General features: G+C 39.9%; 1 protein-coding gene and 1 pseudogene across 3 annotated transcripts; one reads left to right on the forward strand and one right to left on the reverse strand.

Annotated features, from left to right (window-relative positions):
* ZBTB5 (zinc finger and BTB domain containing 5) lies at window positions 1–21,330 on the forward strand. 3 transcript variants are annotated; one of them, XM_016146222.2, is made up of 2 exons: window positions 1–234; window positions 16,911–21,330. In XM_016146222.2, exon 2 carries the CDS (start codon window positions 16,915–16,917, stop codon window positions 18,943–18,945), a length of 2,031 nt encoding a protein of 676 aa, XP_016001708.1. In that variant the 5' UTR covers window positions 1–234; window positions 16,911–16,914; the 3' UTR covers window positions 18,946–21,330. The 3 variants fall into 3 exon arrangements, with proteins under 3 accessions (XP_016001708.1, XP_036095235.1, XP_016001709.1); XM_036239342.1 differs by lacking the exon at window positions 1–234 and adding an exon at window positions 266–368; XM_016146223.2 differs by lacking the exon at window positions 1–234 and adding an exon at window positions 422–1,570.
* On the reverse strand, window positions 5,325–5,443 carry LOC118601419 (annotated as a pseudogene).
* Window positions 21,331–21,642: the final 312 nt, after the last annotated feature.

Here is a 21,642-nt window from a genome sequence, read left to right on the forward strand (position 1 = left end):
TCACTTCCGTTTACTGTCGGCCGCCGCGGCGGTGCTCTCAGAGTGCGGTGGCGAACGGGCTGAAGGAGCTGGCATACGAGAGGCGGGGTGGGCGGGGAGGGTGGGCGGAAGGGAGAGGAAATCTCATCACGGAGACGCCAGTCTGGACGTTCCCGCCTCCTCCGACACTGTCGGGTCGGATCGGAGAAGGGTCACTGCCTCCTCCAGGGAGAAGGGGGGCGGAGCCCGGCTCAGGTGAGGAGACCCTGTCAGCTAGAGTGGTGGTGGCGCGCGCGGGCGCGCTCACGTGGAGACGGTTGAGCACCAGCGGCGCTGGGCTGGTGGCGCAAGCAGGGTCGCGACCAGGCGTCTGGAGAGCGCGAAGACGCGTACGGTGCCCCCAGCCTACCCTGCCTGTCTTTCTGAGGGGGTATTGTTACCCTTCCTAGCGGAGGGGCCAGGAGGATGGGAGGCGGGTTCTTCTGCGCAGGCGTCCCCCGTGTCCCGACGCCAGGCTGTCTGTCTGCGGGGTGGGGCGGGGGCTCTTACCCCCTCGGATCCTAGGGCTGAAGACGCTGGTTACCGGGATGGGGTGGGGTAGGTCTCTGGACCAATATCCTGGAGGGGTGAATAGAGCATTTGCCACCCCGCGAGATGGGGTCGAGTGGCTCCCTTTCCCCCACCCTGTTTCTCCTTGAGCGACAAGGTTTCATCTCACTAGAGCAAGGCCAAGGCGGTCTGGAATTGAGAACTGGCGGTTGACCCTGGAGGGGTGGAGCCAGTGTTTTGGAATGCCCCAACTTGTTATCAGAGGGCTGAAGTGTTTATGGGCACTTATTGAATGCCCTTTACTTCTAGCCTTCGTGTAAGAACAGCTGTTCTACCTTCTCTTGTTTGGAGCTGAGGCAGATTTGTACATAAATACATAAGGCAGTGAATTAAGGCAGGAGGATGGGGGTTGAAGATTAGTTGTTTTTCCTTCCAAAAAAGGTCACTTGTTACTTAGACATTCCGGTGTAGTGGAGGGACTGCAGAAACTAATTTCGTTAAAGACAAATTCTAATTTAAATTGGAGAAAAATTTTTAGGTAAAGGCACAGTAGTCTTGATTACTAAATAGTATGCTGGGGTTTTGGTTAATTTAAATGAATAGAAGAAACCCTTCATATTCAAAAATTGAAGCAAACATTATTCCAAAGTACGTTAATATACTTTTCAGTCGTTGAGTAGAAGATATTACATACATTGAGATCTTTCTTTAGAGGTTGAAGAGAATTATTGATGATTTGTTATTTTTGTACGGGCTTTTGTGCCTTAGATAATTATAAAGGATGGGCTGAGTGCCTCTGTTTTCTGGAGAACTTGCTTTTCATTTGCTAAAGTCTTAGGTTTTCCATGGTGAGGGTGATTGGCCATAAGCTAAACGAGTAGAATTGAAGGAAAGAGATCAGATGGGGAGAGAAGAAAGAATTTTAGAGAAAAGTCCCTAAACCGAGTGAAGGCTTCCCATTATTGCTTTAACCTCCTCTGGAAATCCCAGCAAACTTGGGAAGACTGGCCGGGCTACTGCAGCCAGCTTGATGACTTGCCAGGTAAGACTAATTGGTTAGAGACTTGTTCTGGGCCCTTAGGTTTTGCTGAATAAGTGAATCAGGACTTCAAGAAGTCCTGAAATCAACTTGTTTTTTCCTCTGCCTTTTTTCTCCTGTAAATTGTGTCAAAACAGTGTATTTAGCTGGAGATACTAGCAAGCTGTTTTCTAGGTAATTGAGGTGTATCTAGCAAAAGTCTGAAAAGTGATAAGATTTGGAAGAAAAGCATCTTAAAATGGAGTATTTTCCTAAATTAAGGGGTCAGTGCTCTCAAAGAAACTTTGTCACAAGACTATCCTAAGAAGTTGAAGTCATTTTAGAAAATCACTTGAATACAAAGTGCATGTAAATGTTTTAGTATTTAAAATACTTAGCATGAATTAATATTGAGTTCTTCAGTGTGGGTAAGATACAACAGAGCTTCCTGTAGTGCTTGCACAGACTTGAATCTGTCTCAGTTTCTCCTTGGAAATAGAAAAGGAAAACCCCAAAGTATTGATTCCGTGTTGGCTTTCAACATTTTTTAAAATGTAAATTTGTAAACAAATACTCCCTTGCCCCTCCCCCATCACTTTTAAGCATGATTCCTCTTACTTTACTTGACATTTCTCAAACATGGATGTTGTGTGGTAGAGCCCGTGTTTGTTAGTGTAGCAGTTGGGATGGAATGTAACACTATACTGCACCTTTGGTCTAAGTATATACAGTGAATTTATATGCTGAAACACCAGCTGTTTCTGAGTGAACTGCTGCTCTTTACAGTTGTTTTCATCATTTTCATCACTGAATAGTGGCTTTTAATCTCAAGATCAATTTCAGGGAATGCCTTTCATTTGATTAATTACATATATATTTGCTAAAAGCTTTAACTTTCAGACAGTTCAAACAGATTAGGAATTGTGTTGAAGCACTGACTTTATTGCAATGTAGTGGGCATAGATTACTTTCTTAGTATTCAAGATTGTATTTTATCTTAGAGAATTTTACTTCTGAATTCTAATATATTTGAATGATATGTTTAAGGTTCCAGTATTTCCTTGATTTAAAAACAATTCTGTTCTCATTTTAATCTTGAAGACAGAATGCCGTTGGTAAGCAGTATACTCCAGCCTAATTAACAGCTTTTTTTTTCTTTCCTAATGTTACATTAAATATGTTGCATTTTATAATCACTGACATTTGGTCCAGTTAAAAGACTTTTGTACGCAATTAATTCACTGTAATTATAAACGATTAATTTTCCAAAAGTGTCTTTGTACTCTGAAGAAAATTTGTTATTGAAAGGAATCCTATTGGAAGTGATACTTTTTTCTTACATAAATGGAAAATAACAAAGTGTTTTGTTTTACTAACTTTAAAGGATGATTGCCTGGTGAGTGGTAGTCTGTTACTTTGTGTACTTGACACAAGTTTATAAATGCTTTATTTCCAACTTCTTAAGTTTAAAATGATTAGGGTGAGTTGCTATCCTTTTTCTTCTGAATATACGTTATTAACTTGGGGTAATTGATTCATCACTATATCTTAATTTTTTTATTATAATTTAAAATCCACTCAGTCTTCCACTAAAAATGCAAGACCCTGCATATTTACACCTTTTGTTTTAGTCTACTGCAGAGAGGATTTGAGGAAGGAGGACAGGGAGACAAAATCTCACTATTTGGGGGTTCAGTTGTGAAAGGATAGTACAAAAATCTAAACACATTTAGTAACATACATTGTATTTTTTATTTTGAGTGGAATGTCAAAAGCAACTCAGCAGGTAAAGTATCAGTTGCTTGCCGAATGCTATTGCTTTGATAAATGGTTCAGAAGTGCAGGAATACACTACTTTGAAAGTAAACTAGGTATAAAAATGAATTAAATCTATTTTTCATTTTTTCTACTGGAAAGGCACCATCAGTAATAGTGTCTTAAATGCTTTGGCATGGCTTTTTTCTTGATAAAGTATTTTTTGTTCATTAAGAAATATATTTATTGATCTGTCAAGTAAAAGGCAATGAAAGCTATTTTTAAAAATTGTTGAAAAGGTTGTGTGTTGAGGGGAAGCGGAGGGGTGGCAGGCAACATTTTTTAAGTAATAGAGGGAAGATACATTTAGACTTCTTAAACATATGCTAAAATAGATACAGTTTCAGATTTACAAGTAGCTAAAAGAAGCCATTTATGTTTGGTTTTTATAGATTGATGATAATTTTGTGAAGTTTGATTTTTAGAGCACTAACTGGCTCCAGAAAAGTACTCAAGAAAGAGAAATTTTAGGGCAGTTACAATGCAAGTGTAAAATTCTAAACAGGATAATGCAGTGAAATTTGTCATAAGTTATTTTTAAGTTTAAATGCAGTGTTTTCAGAGTCAGTCATGTAACTGTCTTGGTCATGCCCACCTTTCAGATAGCACTCTGCTGGCGGGCCACCTCCTTGACAGACCACCTCCCTGACAGGCTTGGGCAGACCTAGATTTTCCCCTTATGACAGGTGAGCCTGCTGCCAGGAATGTATTTTGTTACCTTCTTCTTCTCCCCAAAGCTCTGATCCCTGATTCTTATTCTGCACCAGCCTCATGGAAGGCAGGGTCAGGGGAGGAGACAATGCAAAGGACAGTGAGAGGAGAAGACAGAGCTCCTCCTGCATCCTCCTCACCTTTCAAACTGGGGTCTGTTGGCTGTGGGGAAGACTTGGCAAGTGGTTGGTGGTGGTGGCATGTGGCTATGACAGCAAGGAAGGATCTGAGTAAAAGAAGAGGAGAAGATATGCCCCTCCTGCCATCTCTTCCAGAAACCTTGCTCTAGTTTTCACTCCCTTAGCTGTTATTTTACACACCTGTCTTTTCATTCTCACCCCCAATCTTTGACACTGCTTTTCAGCTTCATCTCCTTACTCCCGCAATCTCTTAACCCTTATACCTAGCCTTTGCTCACACTTGTAACTACATACTGTTCTCTCCTCTCTTCTAAGTATCCTGTTATCATCATCCACCTGGCCCATGTCTATCTGGGGGCTGCTCTCATTACAGCAAAGTGAGGTTTCGTGGTTGGACCTGGGTTATAACTCTTTTTCACTTACTGTACTTATTAGTTGGGTGATGTTGGCCCTAGACATGGTGACGAGTCACTGCTTGACAACCATCCATAACAGAGAATATATGTAAAGTACCGACAGAACCTGGCTCTTAGTAGGCATTCAACCCTCTCATCCTACCCAGCTAATAGAAGTATAATGGTAAGTGTGGGGCAGTGTTACTTATGCTGCACAGGTGCTTTGACGGTTTGTTATCATAGTAACAGGAATACTTTCTGATGATCCTGGAAAGTAATATTGCTGAGAAAATTCTAGGCAATTTATTTCACAAACTTGAGTAGCACAATATGTATATAAATTTAAGTCTGCCTTTACACTAAATTCTCATTTATCCTATATTTTGAAGAAAGATTCCACATACATATATTTTCCATATATGTGAAACTTATCTACTTCAGTTGTTTTCAAACTTTTGACTTAAGGATCCTGTACACATTTAAAAATTACTGATGACTCCGAAGAGCTTTTTTGTGAGTTATAGTTATCAGTATTTAACATATTAGAAATCAAAATTGAGAAAAATTTAAGCATTCATTGAAAATAATAAACCCATTACATGTTAACAGAAATAACATTTTTATAAAAAATAACTTTTAAAAATGAATATTTAGTGAAAAGAATGGGATTAAAAAATGCCTTTACTTTTTAGAACAGTGTTTGTTTGTTTGTTTTTAAGCCTACAGCACCCAGTCTTCCTAGGTGGTCTCCCATCCAAGTACTAACCAGGCTTGACCCTGCTTAGCTTCCGAGATCAGATGGAATTGGGCATATTCAGGATGTCTTGGCCGTAGACTTTTAGAACAGTTTTGATTCATAGAGAGATTGTGAAGACAGTACAAAGAGTTCCCATATACCCACATCCAGTTTCCCTGTTATTAACATCTGACCATTAGTGTGGTACAGTTGTTAAAATTAATGAATGATTATTGATACATTTTATTAACTAAAGTCCGTTCTTTATTCAGGTTATCTTTAGTTTTTGCCTCCCATCCTTTTTCTGTTCTAAGATCTCAGCAAGTACAGCACATTACATTTAGTCATCTTGTATCCTTAGGCTCCTGTTGGCTGTGACATTTTCTCAGACTTTCCTTCTTTTCGGTGACCTTGATAATTTTGAGTACTGGTCACTTATTTTGTAGAATGTCCAATAGGAATTTTTCTGATGTTTTTCTCATGATGAAACCGGGGTTATGGGTTTTTTGGGGAAAGGCCACAGAGAAAAAGTGCCATTCTCATAACATCAATACATGATGCCTACTAACATGCATACTGTCAACATGACTTATCACCATTGATGTTGCCCTTGGTCACCTGGCTTAGATAATGTTTTTCACATTTCTCCACAATGAAGTTACTCTTTTCCTCTCCCTTTCCCTATTACACTCTGGAAGGAAGTCTCTATGTACAGCCCATGCTTGAGTAGGAAGTCATGCTACATCTCCTTGAGGGTAGAGTAGCTATATAAATTCTCCTGCACAGATTTTTCTCATATCTCCCATTTATTTACCCAACTTTTTATATCAGTATGGACCTATGGATATTTATTTCATACTTTGGGTTATAATCTAATACTATTTTATTTATCTTTTTCTCAAACTGTTCTAGCTTTGGCCTTTGGAACTCCTTTTTCCTATTGGGCCCTATGTCCCTTTCACATACTCTCACAAACTAATGTTTGTTTGTTTGAAGCATTTTTTTTACTTTTTGGCACTATGAGATTCTTGTACATTTCCTACCTCATTTCTAGAATCAGCCATTTCTCCAAGGAACCTTAGTTCCTTTTATTAAATAAATGGTATTTGAAACCAAAATCTGGGTACCGGAAATGCTCAGAGTGTCATTGTTTTACATTTTTTGAAAATCTCTTAAATGTCTAGCTTAATAAAAAACAAGTGGTTTCTTATACCTTTTCCATATTCAATTTGTTGTGATTTACTTTTGGTTAAAGTATACCAGGAAACTCTAGCATCACACAAATATGTAGTTGGAAAAGGGATAAGTATTTTAGTAGCTTTTCCAGATAATTTTGGATATTCTTTTCTGATACTATAACAAAACTCAGCGAATGGTATTTCATTTTTTTCTTTTTATATTAGTTTCAGGTACAGTGTTTATACATTTACATAATTTATGAAGTGATCCCCCGATTAGTCTAATACCCACCTGGCACGATATGTAGTTATTACAATATTATTGACTATATTCTCTATTCCATACTCTACATCCCCGAGACTGTTATTTAACTATTGATTTATACTTCATTCCTTCACTTTTTCACCCAGCCCCCCAGCAAATGATATTTTCTTATGTGGTTAGTTGCAAAGTAGAATCTGAAAGTATATCAATGAACTTTTCATATTGTTACATTAAAATGCATAAGTTTTCATCTTGCACTTTGAATGAATTTTTTACCCATAACTTATTTTGTAACATCATGGCTACAACATTAATCATTTGGAAAATATTGATTCACTGAGTTATGCAGGTCTTCCCATTGTTGACACATTTACTATACAATATTTTTAAAAATTACATTTCATTAATATCACTAATGATCTCATCAGAAGGGTTTGAGCATTGGGAAGTTGTCAAGCTCACCATGACAGATACAGATATTCTAGAGTTCTAATTTCACCTGAAAGCTCAGATTTTCATCACAGGCAAGAAATACTGTACATTGTTTTCCTTGAAATGACAAGCTCGTTTTATTTATTTCCAAAAAAATGTCTGGCAAATACTCAATTCTGAATAACCATAGTTTGTCATTCATTCTTCCAAATAAAAAGTGTTCCATGAAAGAAGCAATGAGTGCAGCTTGTGACTCAAAAATTGCACAAATATTTTTCCTTGGGGGCAACATCATATTTCAGTATGCAGCACAATTACCCCAAGTGTATTTTTTATTTCATCTCATGTAGTATTTAAAAAGACATGTATTCAAGATTTGAGACTAAATAATAATGCAAGGAAGAGGCAATAAGGACCCCTGTAGAGTCAGCATTCTTGTAATAGTAGCTGTGTCTGGCACAGACAGAGACAGCATTCTGGCCAGGTTGTTCCAGCTGCCCAGTCCAAGCTCAGGTGTCCAGCCTTTCCCATCAATTCTGTAAATAAGCCAGTAACATTTCAGCAACCGAGTTTTTGGTTAAGTTAGCTAGAATCGATTTCTGTTGCTGTAACCAAGAACCCTGATTGCTACTGTACTTAAAAGTTTTTTTTTTTATATAAAAGTTATCTGAAAAGTGATGATAGTTTTTAGTTCTAAATTATATTTCTCATGGCTAACTTTTCTGATGACTTGCAATAATCATTAATATCAATTACTGAGTATTCACTATCCAATACTTACCTTTTTACCCTTACCTTCTTAACAGCTAGAATGGATACATAGCTTCCCCCACCTCAAACCTCTTCCCACCTTTACCTCTGACTAGAACGTACTTTATATCTCATTTTATCCAAATTCAAACCAATTCTTAGCTCTGTTATCATTGTCACTATGAAGCTGGAAATAACTTGCCTTCTCTGAGCCACCAAGTACACGTCATTACTTACGTGGCGCTCGATTCTTTCTACTTTATAATATGGTTATTTATGTATGTCTTGTTTCTACTAAGCACCTGTGGCAGTTAGATTATGCCATACAAATCTCTGTTCCACAGCGTTTAACCTTGAATGAAGTAAGCACTTGGATAAATGAATTTGTATACTAGATACACAAGCACCTTCTTGGGCTGTTGATATCTCCAGGGCTGTATAGCCCCTCCAGTACATGGCTCCAGGTTGCTGGGTTTCTTCCCCCTTAGTGGATGCTGTCTCTTTTTTCAGTTGTCATTTTTCAGTTGTCAACCTGCAGCTACCTCTTGCCTTTATTCTAGAATTGCTGCCACTCATCGTCAGTCGCTTAAAAAACTAGAAAAAACTTGAATTTTGTTTAAAACAAAAGAGTGTTTGAGGGCTTGAGGGACTTTCCAGTGAGGAAATCTTTCATACATAAGCTTAGATATTTATTTTGGATATTCTGAGCCTTTTTTCTTTCTGGTTTTTGGCTGATTTTAGGGATATTTGGGACTCTCAGAAAAATGACTGTTGGGTAATATGATGTTACATTTCATCGATGTATATTCAAGTTTGTTCAACAAATAATTTGCTGATCTGTATGTTAGACACTTTGTGGGAGAGAGAGAAAATATAGTCCCTGGCCTTAACAGGCTATTTTAGTAGAAAACACATACTGAGTTTGCACTAGGAATATAACAGGGCACTAATACATTTTCTTATTCAAACTGAGTTATGAAGTTCTAGGTCAACTAATCTCCAGGAAAGTTGACCTGGAAAACAAGGTGGTAAAGTGAGGAGAGTTGGAAGGTAAGTTAATGTCGGAGCTTCTGGCATTAACATGACTTCCTCAGTGGTGCTCACCTTTAGTCATCGATGAATTTTCATTTTAACAGATGTAATCTGTCCAGTTTCTGAGCCAGCACTGACAGAGCAGAAACTGAGCAATTATCAAATTAGTCATGCTTACAAATCTGGTATCTGGGGTTAACCTTGGGAACCTGCGCGCCCACCTAGTCCCAGCCTTTACCGACTTCCGCTTAGTTGGTCAAATCAGAACAATGGGTGAATGTCCCAGGACTTTATTCAGGAGTTGGAGACCTGTCAAAGTTCCTAACCTGCTTAGCTGGGACCTTGCCTAGTTTTATTCTTTTAACATTTATTTTTTTAATCTGTATCATTTTTACAAGTAGAGGGAAAGTTATGTTATTTTTCTGCTAGATTTAGGGACATCAAATGTTAAGAGCTCCTTAGAATGTTAAGATACTTCCTGCAGGTGGCAACTTAGCGTGTCCTTCCTGGCAGACAGGCAGCAAGTCACTTGCTATGGTGGTAGATGATGTTTGAGTATGGGTGTACTTTTCTTTGTGAACTAAGTATGTTATTGAAAGGCATATGGGCAGGTCAATATATAAATCAAATAGTTTAAAATGTGCTATTAACTTACTTATTTTAAAACACAAATGAACATTTTTATTAGTCTAAGTAAATCTGTTGATAAAGCAGTCAACTCTTGATTATTCATGTTAATGAGCAGTGGTATAAGTATTAATTATATTTAATTTGGAAATTACTAAAAATCTGTTCCTGCAGATAACAAATACTGTAGTATATACTTGCTTCAGGTCAGACACAGTTATAAATTGATAGAATACTTGCCATATCTCCCCCAGCTATATACACTCATATATAGTCACATTTTGAAATCTTTTAAAGAGACCTGAAGCTTTTTTCTTTGGTTCGAAGGCTTCAGAGGCAGCCTTTGGTAAAACATCTCACTGTGAGCTCTTTTATAGCTTTTAGGCTGGGCTTCTGTGTTTGCTAGAATTGCTTGAGAGTTTTCAAGAACAATGATCTTGATTCATGATTACCTTCCATCGGAGCAAAGTAAGAAATTTTATTTCTCCCAAACTAACTAAATTTTTAAAATATTTCTTCTAGATCCAAAAAGGTTTCAAGATAGCCATGTTATTTAGATTTTCCTGAGATTATGACTTAAGCCTCACAGTGTGACAGAGATCCAATATAAACCAGGTTAAGGTAAAAGAGGAATTCATTGGCTCATGAAATAGGAAATCCTGGGGTGATGCTAAGCAGTCATTGCTGGATCCCAGGGTCTCGATGTTGTCATGAAGACATTGTCTTTGGTGCTGCTTTCTTTTGTGTTGGCTTCATTCTTAGGTAGGCAAAAGTGGCTACCATCAGTGTTAAACGTACTTCTTCATAGCTTGCAATCTGGGTGAAGAGAACATATCTTTCTTGGCAGTACCAAAAAAGTCTCCAGGACAGACTCTCATTGGCTTGGGTCACATAGCCATCTCTGAAACAATCACTGTAATCAAGGGGAGTGGATACCAAATTGCCAGACCTCCCTGGATCATCTGCCCGTCCCTGGAACTCAGAAGTTTGGGGCAGTCTGATATGTATGTACCATATGGACTAAGAATGGGTGAAAAGTGATTTTCCCCAAAGATGTAGTAGACAGACAAGAAACGAAAAAATAAGAACAAAAAAAAATATCAAAAGATGTGTCCCTTAATGATAATATTTGAATGTTGATTTGTGGGAAGATGTTAACCAATTTCACATTGTCGCAATTTTGTTGCTGTGTAATAAATTTAAAATTTAATGGCTTAAAACAACAAAAATCATTTTATTATTCTAACAGCTCTAGAAGTTGACTAGACTCAGCTAGATTCTCTCTTGGGGGCTGTCATGTGTTTGTAGTCATATTTTGACAGGGGCTGAAGTCACCTTGAAGGCATACTCATGCCTGGTGCTGTCAGCTAGACTTCATCTGGGCTTCCTTACAGCATGATGGCTGGGTTCCAGAAAGACCAAGTGAAAGCTGTGTTGCCTTTCATGACCTAGCTCACAAGCCACATAGTGTAATTTTTGCCTGGTTTCAAGGGGAGTGAACATAGACTCTACTTATTGATGAAAGGAGTATCAGTATCATTTTGTAAGAAAGCATGAGGGATGAGAAATCTTAGCATGGCCAGCCATCTTGGAAAATACACTCCGCTATATACATTGCCTTATTTCACATGACTAGTTTACATAAAGAATATGAAATATTAGTTAGGCTATGGCAGTTCTTTGGTTGTCCTTATATTAACCAAATCACTTTGTTGCTTAATGTATCATATAGTATCACTAAAAAGTTCTCTGGCATTTTCTCCCTAATAGCACTCTGATTTCCTATTTATGAAATATCTTGACTTCCTTTATGTATAATCTTGTTAGGTGGATAAATCAGCAACCAGCCTTCCACTACAGAAGTAAAAACAAAGAAATGCCCTTCCTCTTTGCTTCTCCAGCACAGTCAGGGGTTGGGGCAGGTGGGTTCCTAAGCTCAGTATGTAGAAACTCTCCCTGGAACTTTTAATCTTGAGCATGTGATAGCCATACCGAAGGAACTGTCGGAAGCGATTTTTTGCAGAGGCTGTAGCCCAAGGAGACCCTTCCTCCTGTACCAGTGTGACTGTGGATTTTGCATCCTAGCCCTTCCAAGTTCTTTTGACTGCTTTCTGGTTCTTCAACCTCTCAAAACTTTGAGCTCTCAGATATTTTTTGTTCAAGTAAGTCAGAGTTGGGTTCTGTTGGTTGTAAGTACAAAGCCTTAACCGACAGACCATCATAACTACAACTAGCTGTATTTTAATGTCCCAGACTAATTAGATTTCTTTAGTTATGTTAGAATGCTCAATTGCTGGGAGGCGAGTTGGGGGCTGGGTGAAAAAAGGCCAAGAGATTAATAAGTACAAATTGGTAGTTATAAAATAGTCATAGGGATGTGAAGTACAGCGTAAGGAATATAGTCAATAATATTGTAATAACTGTGTACAGTGCCAGGTGGGTACTAGACTGAATGGGGGATCACTTTGTAAATTATACGAAGTGTCACCACTATGCTGTACACCTGAAACTAATATAAAATAATATTGAATGTCAACTGTAATTGAAAAATAAAAAAGCTCAATTGAGAAAGTTTGTTATGATATATTATTTTGTTAATGACTTTTGTTAAAACAGTGTTTACTAACTTTTACTACGGTGAGGTCTCTTAATGCTAAGTGGCATCTTAGAATTAAAGAATTGAGATTTGTCTTTGATATAATAGTTTTAGGACAGTAATGAGGGATTGGAAATAAAACATAATAAGTATATATACAAAATATCCTTTCCTAAAAGGCAGTAGCATCTGTTTATATGGTTACACATCACTTTATGCTTTAGTATCACCAAATATGTGTAGCAGATACTGTCTGGTCTCTGACCAGATCCCCTTGATTCTTTTTACCGGTTCTGTACGCCCGTTGTACAGCTTCTTTATGCTTTTTCTTCTAATGGCTTGCATCTATGATCCTTTTCAGGACTGGGTCTTTGGGTGACTGGCATCACTTTGTTCATGGGTCCAGAGAGCCAAGCAGTGGCTGGCAGTTTCCATCCCCCTGGAGAGGCTCTTAGCTATTGACTGACTAATGCAGGGCTACAAAAGACCAGTTCCCTTGTCTTGAAGTGGCTCAAACTCATACTTCTGAGCTCCCCTGCTAGAAGAAGCTAAGTCTGGGATTTTGCCCCAGATGGCACCCTTGCTTGGCTACTACTGCTTCCTTCTTATGCTCCCCACTCCCAGTTTCTCTTGGGAACACCTCATTGAGAAATCATTTGCACTCTAGTTCTTTTATGATCTGCTTCTGGGAAACCTTATCTAAGATGGTATGAATCTAAACCTTCATGTTCATAGTTTTTGGAATCATTTTGGGGCATCACAGTAATGTCCTGCTATTTCCAACTCATTCTTGGAATATTTAATGTAGCACTTTGGGATAGCTGAAACATATTTAAAATGATGCTAGTGCATCAGCTGCATTTCTCATTTGGTTTAACTCGTGATTCCACTTTAACCTTAATCGAGTTATGCATGTGTTACTAAAATTAAATAACTTCTCTTAAAAGTTTGTCAGCATAGGTTGTCCTCTCTGTATAACTTATCCTTACTTATCCATTCAGAAAGATTGGTCAATATTTTACTTTAATTTCATTGCCTAGCATGTGCTATAATAACTATTTCAATATTGGATCATTGGAAGCTTCCTTGCCTAAAATGGCTTAAATAATATAGTAGTTATCTTTTCCATTGCATTTGGTAGATGTTTCCTACAAAACTATTTGGTACTGATGCCTCGAGCAGGGAGTATGGGGGGAGGGCGGGTGGAATAATTTGTTGGCAAATTTTCTAAGAGTGTGTGTGTGGGAGGAGCTGGCTATGGTCTGTTCATGCTTTTTTGATTTTTAAAAAGAAATTTTACCAAAGGTATATGTAGTTTTCTAAGTACACACCACTGAAAAAAATCAAATAGTTCCAAACGCTTTGCTAAGACATACACTAGACCCTAGCCTCTCTGTTCCCCATTTTCTCTTCCCTAATACTACCATTTCAACTCTCAGCTAATTCTTTTGATATTTACAAACATATATAAAATAACATACATGGAGCACCTTAATTTTTCAGTTATCGTTATTTATTGACTTCCCCTTGGTTAATGATAAAAATTTTGATTTTTAAAATGTATTTGTTACTTTCTCCTTTTAATTCTACTAGTTCTGCTCTTTGCATTTCAATGCGCACTCCCCATTTCTCCATCTTCCCAGTGTAGTTAGATTTTTCATTAGATTAGCAGTTCTCAAAGTATAGTCCAAGGACCCATAAGAGACCCTGAGACTTTCAAGGGGTCTGTGAGGCCAAAACTGTTTTCATAATAATACAGAGTACACAGTGGAGCTTTCCGGAGGCCATGTGATGTGTGATAACTGCAAAAGCCTGAATGCACAAGCACATATAAAAATCTACATGTCTTCTGTTAATGCAAAAGTGTAAAATGGTGTGACTCTTGTTATTTTTGGGCAGGATATATTTTTCATAAAAGTCATTTATATTAATATGTAATTTAAAATAAGTTAACAAATATTTTTAAAATTTTTAGTTTTAAATTCCCCTGAATTTTAAATATTTACCCTAATTTCTTATTGCAGCCCATGAAAGAGGAGCCAGGGCTCAAGAAATGCTAGTTGAAGATGTCTACAGTACCTGCACATGTGTATTGTAACACCAGTTCTTTTGGCCTCTGTTGTTTTGTTTTTCTTTCACTTCTAGATGATTGCCTCTTACACAATACAGCTATGCATTTCCAAAGTCATCTGCACATTACTTACATGTAAAGGGGCTCTAATTGTCAGAGGAACATTGTAGTAGACATTTATCATTTGCAGCTGCCCAGAATCTTTTGAATATCCCCTCCTTTATATTTGGATAGCCTGCAAATTGTGAGCCCCACTCTCCCAAGGTAGAATCATAGCTACAGTACAGATATAAGAACTAGGTTCCTTTGGTCATATGTACCTGAGTGGGGTTTAGATGCAGATGTGCCCAATACAGTAGCTATTCCAATTAATTAAAATTAAATAAAATTAAAAATTCAGTTCCTCAGTTGCACTAGCCATATTTCAAGTGCTCAGTAGCCACATGTGACTGGTGGACAGCATAGCAACAATGCTTATAATTTCCATCATCATAGAAGGTTCTGTTTGACAGTGCCGATGTAGCAAGTGTTCGGTGCCCTGGGGGCACTTGTGTATAGCTCTCCCACCCTCCTGAGATTTTGTGAGCTTCCCAACATCCTTTAATCATAAATCTCTTTGTTCTTAAATCAGTTGAATAGTAGACTATTGTATTCAGTTAAGGACTCTGATTTATGTGAGGTGCTTTCTGACACTCCAGATTGGAAAGAAGGACAGTTGAATAATTAGTCAGTTTTATGGCTTACATTAGCTTTGATCTGGTGGATTTGATTTCCATTGCTTATCTAAATGATCATAAATTGATTAAATGATATTGAGATGCAAGAATATTGCCATTAAGGAGAAATTAGTCTGGAGTATCTCTAAATGGATAATTGCACACTGTTACTAACTTAGAGAACAGCTGTTTCTCTGCATTTTGATCATCTGTAATGTCACCATGTGAAATCACCATTTCACAACTTCCAGAGCCCCTTAAGAGAAAAGGAAGCCTTAGACTTTGTACTGTCCTGCAGATGGCCTGCCAATAGGCGTAGCAGGACATTCCAGGCATCCCTAAGGTGTTTGTGAAGAGCTTGGAGAACTTGAGTTAATCTAAAGGACTATGTTGAGGCATTTAGTGTAGGGCTGACAGCCTTGAGGCAAATGAGAAGGTAAATGATTGTATGGACTGTTTATGTATCTTCCAACTTTATTTCAGCCTCTGTCCTTGTTGGGTCATGTTTAGCTACCTCAGTAGTCTCTTCTCAAAGGTCTCTGAGCACTGGGAATTTCCTCAAAATGGTACTTCTGGGACCATGATTTTCTTGCTGCTTAAGCCTTTCCTATAAAAAGTAGGGTTTGAACATTAAGTTTGACATTCTAGTGAATGACCTTTTGTGGGAAAGAGTAGTGGTTTCTTCTTATACCCAAGATAACTGACATTTCTGAAAACAAGGAGGCTCTCAGATAATCATACTTCTGCCGCTTGTTGAAGAAGGCATTAGACAGAATATCATCTTTTTAAATCAGTATGCTGGGTTGAAATATCATTTATTTGGAAAGTTAGTCTTTACTGTTCTCCTTGTCTGAGTCTTGTTCATCTCATTTTTTTAATTGAAGCGTTGAAGCATAATGTACACACCGTAAAATTCCTTGTTTTAAATGTACAATTCAAATATTTTTAGAAAAGTTATGAGTTGTACAGTCATAACCACAATCCAATTTTAGAACATTTCCATCATCCCCCTCCAAAAGTCCCTTTTCCCATTGACAGTCCTTCTGTGATCCCACCCCCAGCCCCGGATAACTACTAATGTACTCTGTTTCTATAGATGTACCTTTTCTGTGTCACAGGCACAGAGCTTCCATTAGATCATGTTTTTATTGAATAGACTTCCATCTAGTCCTCCTGTCTTAGTATCACCTTCAGTCCACTTCAGCTTGTACCTTAGCAACCAGTTCCTGAGCCTTTGGGTGGATAGGAGGCTTATATAAGTTAGGGTGTTTTATCCACTACCAGTTTAGGGTTTAGCTTTCTGGATGTGCTAAGTCAGCTCACACTCATTCATTCATGTATTTACTAGCTTCCCAAATGCTACTGATATTTCTTTCCCATTGTTTTTTTCCTTGTGAGTTTCTACCTTTAAAACAACAACAAAACCAAAAAACTTTAGCATATTTTTAATGGGGTTTCAGGAACGAGTTGGGGGTAAATGAATGTGTGTAATCTACTACCATCTATAACTAGAAATCTTCCCCACTGAGATTGATTTACCCTTTTCACTTATTTAAGGTTGCTAAGTGACTGGAATATCTTGGAGTTTATTCATCGCCCTTAGGGAATGTAGAACTCATGTGGGGTAGATATTCTATCATTCACACGTTGGTCTTAGGAAGAGTGAAAGGGAGCCTGTAAACAGTAGCTGGTCCCACATGTGCGCGTGCTTCCAGGGCTGTAGCTGAATGAGCATTTGTTCCTTATTTGACAGGTTGTCTGTGTGCCCATCATCAGAAACATTACAAGCTTTTAAATGTTTAAGCTTGGCCATCTACGCCTCTTTTTTCATCACACCCTCTGTACTCTGGCTTTGTCTTAAGCTTTTCCAAGTCTCAATACCTTCTTTATTTTCCCATAGGATCATGGATTTTCCTGGACACTTTGAACAGATCTTCCAGCAACTGAACTACCAAAGACTTCATGGCCAGCTCTGTGATTGCGTCATCGTAGTGGGGAATAGACATTTTAAAGCCCACCGCTCCGTACTGGCAGCCTGCAGCACACATTTCCGAGCCCTGTTCTCAGTGGCAGAGGGAGATCAGACCATGAACATGATCCAGCTGGATAGCGAGGTAGTGACAGCGGAGGCCTTTGCCGCACTGATTGACATGATGTACACCTCCACCCTCATGCTGGGAGAGAGCAATGTTATGGATGTCTTATTGGCAGCCTCTCACCTGCATTTGAACTCTGTTGTTAAGGCATGTAAACATTACCTAACGACAAGGACACTGCCCATGTCTCCCCCCAGTGAGCGTGTTCAGGAGCAGAGTGCTCGCATGCAGCGCTTCTTTATGTTGCAGCAGCTGGGGCTAAGCATCGTGAGCTCAGCCCTCAATTCCAACCAGGGTGGTGAGGAGCAGCCGGCCCCCATGAGCTCATCAATGCGCAGTAACCTGGACCAGCGGACACCCTTCCCCATGAGACGCCTTCATAAGCGCAAGCAGTCTGCAGAGGAGCGAGCCAGGCAGCGCCTCCGACCGGCCATGGATGAGTCTGCCATTTCCAACGTTGCTCCAGAGAATGGGCCATCAGGGGTTCATTCTCGGGAGGAGTTCTTCTCCCCAGATTCTCTGAAAATTGTGGATAACCCTAAGGCCGACGGAATGACCGACAACCAGGAAGATGGTACCATCATGTTTGACCAGTCTTTTGGTGCTCAAGAAGATGCCCAGGTGCCCAGCCAGTCTGACAACAGTGCCGGCAACATGGCGCAGTTGTCCATGGCCTCTCGTGCAACTCAGGTTGAAAGTAGTTTTGAGCAGGAAGGTGCAACTGAGAAAAGTGGTTTTCAGTGTGAAAATGCCGAGGTTGGCCTTGGTGAGAAGGAGCACATGAGAGTGGTGGTTAAATCTGAGCCCCTGAGCTCACCTGAGCCTCAGGATGAAGTGAGTGATGTCACCTCACAAGCAGAAGGCAGCGAATCTGTGGAAGTGGAAGGAGTTGTGGTCAGTGCTGAGAAGATAGACCTCAGCCCTGAAAGCAGCGATCGGAGTTTTTCAGATCCTCAGTCTAGCACTGACAGGGTAGGTGACATCCATATTTTGGAAGTCACAAATAACTTGGATCATAAGTCCACTTTTAGCATTTCAAATTTTCTTAACAAAAGCAGAGGAAGTAACTTCAGTGCAAATCAGAACAATGACGATAATATCCCAAATACCACTAGTGACTGCAGGCTGGAGTGTGAGCCCCCTTATTTGTTGAGTCCAGAGGCTGGGCCTGCAGGCGGGCCCTCCTCAGCCACTGGCCCTCATGTGGAGAACCCATTCAGTGAGCCTGCAGATTCCCACTTTGTTAGGCCTATGCAGGAAGCGATGGGCCTGCCGTGTGTGCAGACTTCAGGCTATCAAGGAGAACAGTTTGGGATGGATTTTTCCAGATCTGGTTTGGGCCTTCACTCCTCCTTCTCCAGGGTAATGATGGGCTCCTCAAGAGGAAAGGCCAGTAACTTTCCGTACTACCGCCGCATAGCTCCCAAAATGCCAATTGTAACTTCTGTCAGGAGCTCACAGATCCCAGAAAACTCTGCCAGTTCCCAGCTAATAATGAATGGGGCCACGTCCTCATTTGAAAACGGCCATCCCTCCCAGCCTGGCCCTCCGCAGTTGACCAGGGCATCTGCTGATGTCCTGTCAAAGTGCAAGAAGGCCTTATCAGAGCACAATGTCTTGGTTGTAGAGGGCGCTCGCAAGTACGCCTGCAAAATCTGCTGCAAGACTTTCCTGACCTTGACAGATTGCAAGAAGCACATCCGTGTTCACACAGGTGAAAAACCCTACGCCTGCCTCAAGTGTGGCAAGAGGTTCAGTCAGTCCAGCCACCTGTATAAACATTCGAAGACTACCTGCCTACGCTGGCAGAGCAGCAGTCTCCCCAGCACTTTGCTCTAACCCTGACCTTTTGAGATAGCACCGATGCCAGTTGTAGGAATGAAACTAAAATCTCTTTTGGCCGGGAGCTAATGACCTTGGGTTTGAGGCTTCCGGCTGCCCAATGGCTCTTGCAAATTTCGATGACTAATAAGTGGAGAACTAATATGTGTAGCACTTGTGCTGCTGCATTTCTAAGTGAAATGTACGCTGTCAGAGAGGGATGCAATCCCCCAAACCAACTTCTTCCTTAGGATTGAGTAACGCAGCCAGAAAGTAGTTTGTAATTGATGTTAAAAGTGGCACATGTAAAAATTAAAAATTGAAGTGCAAAAAAAATTTTTTTTAGCAATTTTTATAAAACTCTGAAGCATTTAATTAAATTTCCTATAACCCCAATGGGAATATTATGTAACTGTACAGTGATGCAAAACACACTTATGTGTAACCAGTGGCGACTTTGTGCCCGTCTAAAAGGCCGTTGAGGACATGCCTGTCTGCCACAAATGCTTTAAAGTCTATCAGGAGCTAGTCCTAGGCCTCAGAAAGTACTGTATTTTTTATTTGTGTCTGATTTGCAGTCGCAGACACTGCACTTTGAAGGTGCTGACACTGGGTCCGGAGCAAGCATTCTCTGGACTGTTAGGTGTATATATACTTTTGAAAACATCACTGTTGGATAGATGTTTTTAACACATTTTTCCTGGTTTTAAAAACAAAGTTGTAAATGGAGTATGTACTTGTAGGGAGTGACAACAAGTAAGGTATTGTTTCTGTGCTGTTTTAGCAGTATTTTAACCAGCTTGTATACATATGTTGCAGTTCCATGTTTGGAAGTCAGAAAAGAGCTAGCGTTTGTCTTTGTTCTGATGACGTGGAGTCCTGTCGTGTGGGATCTTTCATAGCGCATTTACCCTTTGCTCCGTCCAGACTTTGGGGGCCAGTCCAGCCTGACACCTCTCACCCAATGACAAGCCCGTTCTCTGCTTCGCTTCTTCATACTCTCATCCTGTATGGCATCATTCCAAGGCCTAGGTTGGTGTTTTCAGTTACAGACTAACCAAAAATAAGGTCAACCCTCTTCACTATGGGCGTTATTACTGTTATATAGTTTAAAATGTAGAACCTGAACTTTTGTTGTTGCCCCAGCCCAATACTGAATGTTTGAAATCCGAACGTAGCATTGTTCATGGGTAAATATTTTCCAGATTCTATAAGAGGATTGGGGAGCTCACAGTACAGAAGTTACTAAGTAACATCTGAGACTGTTGAAAGAGACATTTGGGTCACTGCCCCAGGCCTCTTTGGGTCCCACCGCCTCAGTTCCCCAGCCCACCTTGCAGTCTTCTGATCCTGTCATCAGGGCTGTTGGTGACACCTGGTAAACAGCACAGGTTCTGTGTCTCTGTAGAGCTCATGAAGTCAGTATAATTCATGCATGAACATGAGTTCATTTTTTATACCGCTTTTTTAGACACCAACTATTGTGCATAATTGAGAGCAATCCTTCAGTTCTTACATTTAGAAAGCTAAGTATGTGTAGCCTGAAAGAAAATCAGCGTGTTTTCTCCTCTTAATCTAGTGTGTGCAGTTCACATCTGTCTGCGGATAAACTCAAAACGTTCATGGTCGGGTTTAGCATCTTCTTTGAACAGATTCCCAGGGAGGAAAGGAAACCTCTGGAATTCCTCTCCTTTCCAGCAAATTTGGGAAAGGAAGACATGGGGTCACTTGTGAAATTCAGTTGTATGTGTGGCTAATTGTGAGCAGCTGTTTTCTGACGATGGGAGGAGGCTCTACATTTACCCCTCTACACGACGCAGGGACCAATATCTTGTGAGATTACCCTTTGGAGGCAGGTGGGTCGGCATGGACAATAAGAGGCCCTACCTGGGGACAGGAGCCAGTGACACCGGGAAGAGCAGTGGCAGCCCTTCTTCCCTTCCATCTTGAGGAGGTGGTGCTAAGAGGCTGACCCCTCACCTCAGCTTGGGCTCAAGTGGACTTTGCTTTGGGGCCTATCTCCGATACAGTGGCTGGAGCCCAGCCTCTCCTCTGCTACATGGAATCTAGAATTGCTCATCTACCTCTTAGTCCGTTTCTGTGTGTGAGAAGCAAGCTTGCGGGCCAGTGTCCTCATACAAGCTACGTAGTACTTAAAAGATAATTCAGAGGTTCCCTGAAAAACCAGTCCCAGGGTTCCTGTGATCCATAGTTTCTACCTGAATTACACTCGTATTGGGTACCTGGATTTTGATTGGTTAGCCTTAATTATAGCCTGGCATAATCATTTCTGGTGATTAAATTGTAAAGTTCTATCAGAGCACCCATGTCAGTGGTGCTATGCTGGTCACAATTTGAGATTTTGAAATAAAAAAATTGTTAACATTCATGCCTCTAACTAAATATGTGTTCTTTTTCTTTGTTTAGGTTATTAATGTTAAAACAAAAAAGGGAAGTAATATTGTTTTCTTTGCTAATGCTGCTTTGACCAGTATTTTTTTAAATCAAACCTGGAAAATATTCTGTACTGTCAGAAACAATTATCGGTCATTCCCCTCTGTTGAGCCCTTTCTGCCTTGCCTGCTCTCTTTCTGTCTTTGAGCCAGGGACATGTGTGAGGTTTTATTCTCAGACCTCCCAGTTTACTCTTGGAGCGCCTGCTTAATCATGTGCTTTCTGCTGGTCCTTTCCTTGCCTCCCAGGCTGAAAACCTCC

This window comes from Rousettus aegyptiacus, unplaced genomic scaffold, assembly GCF_014176215.1.
Source record: "Rousettus aegyptiacus isolate mRouAeg1 unplaced genomic scaffold, mRouAeg1.p scaffold_m13_p_3, whole genome shotgun sequence".
Lineage (NCBI taxonomy): Eukaryota > Metazoa > Chordata > Mammalia > Chiroptera > Pteropodidae > Rousettus > Rousettus aegyptiacus.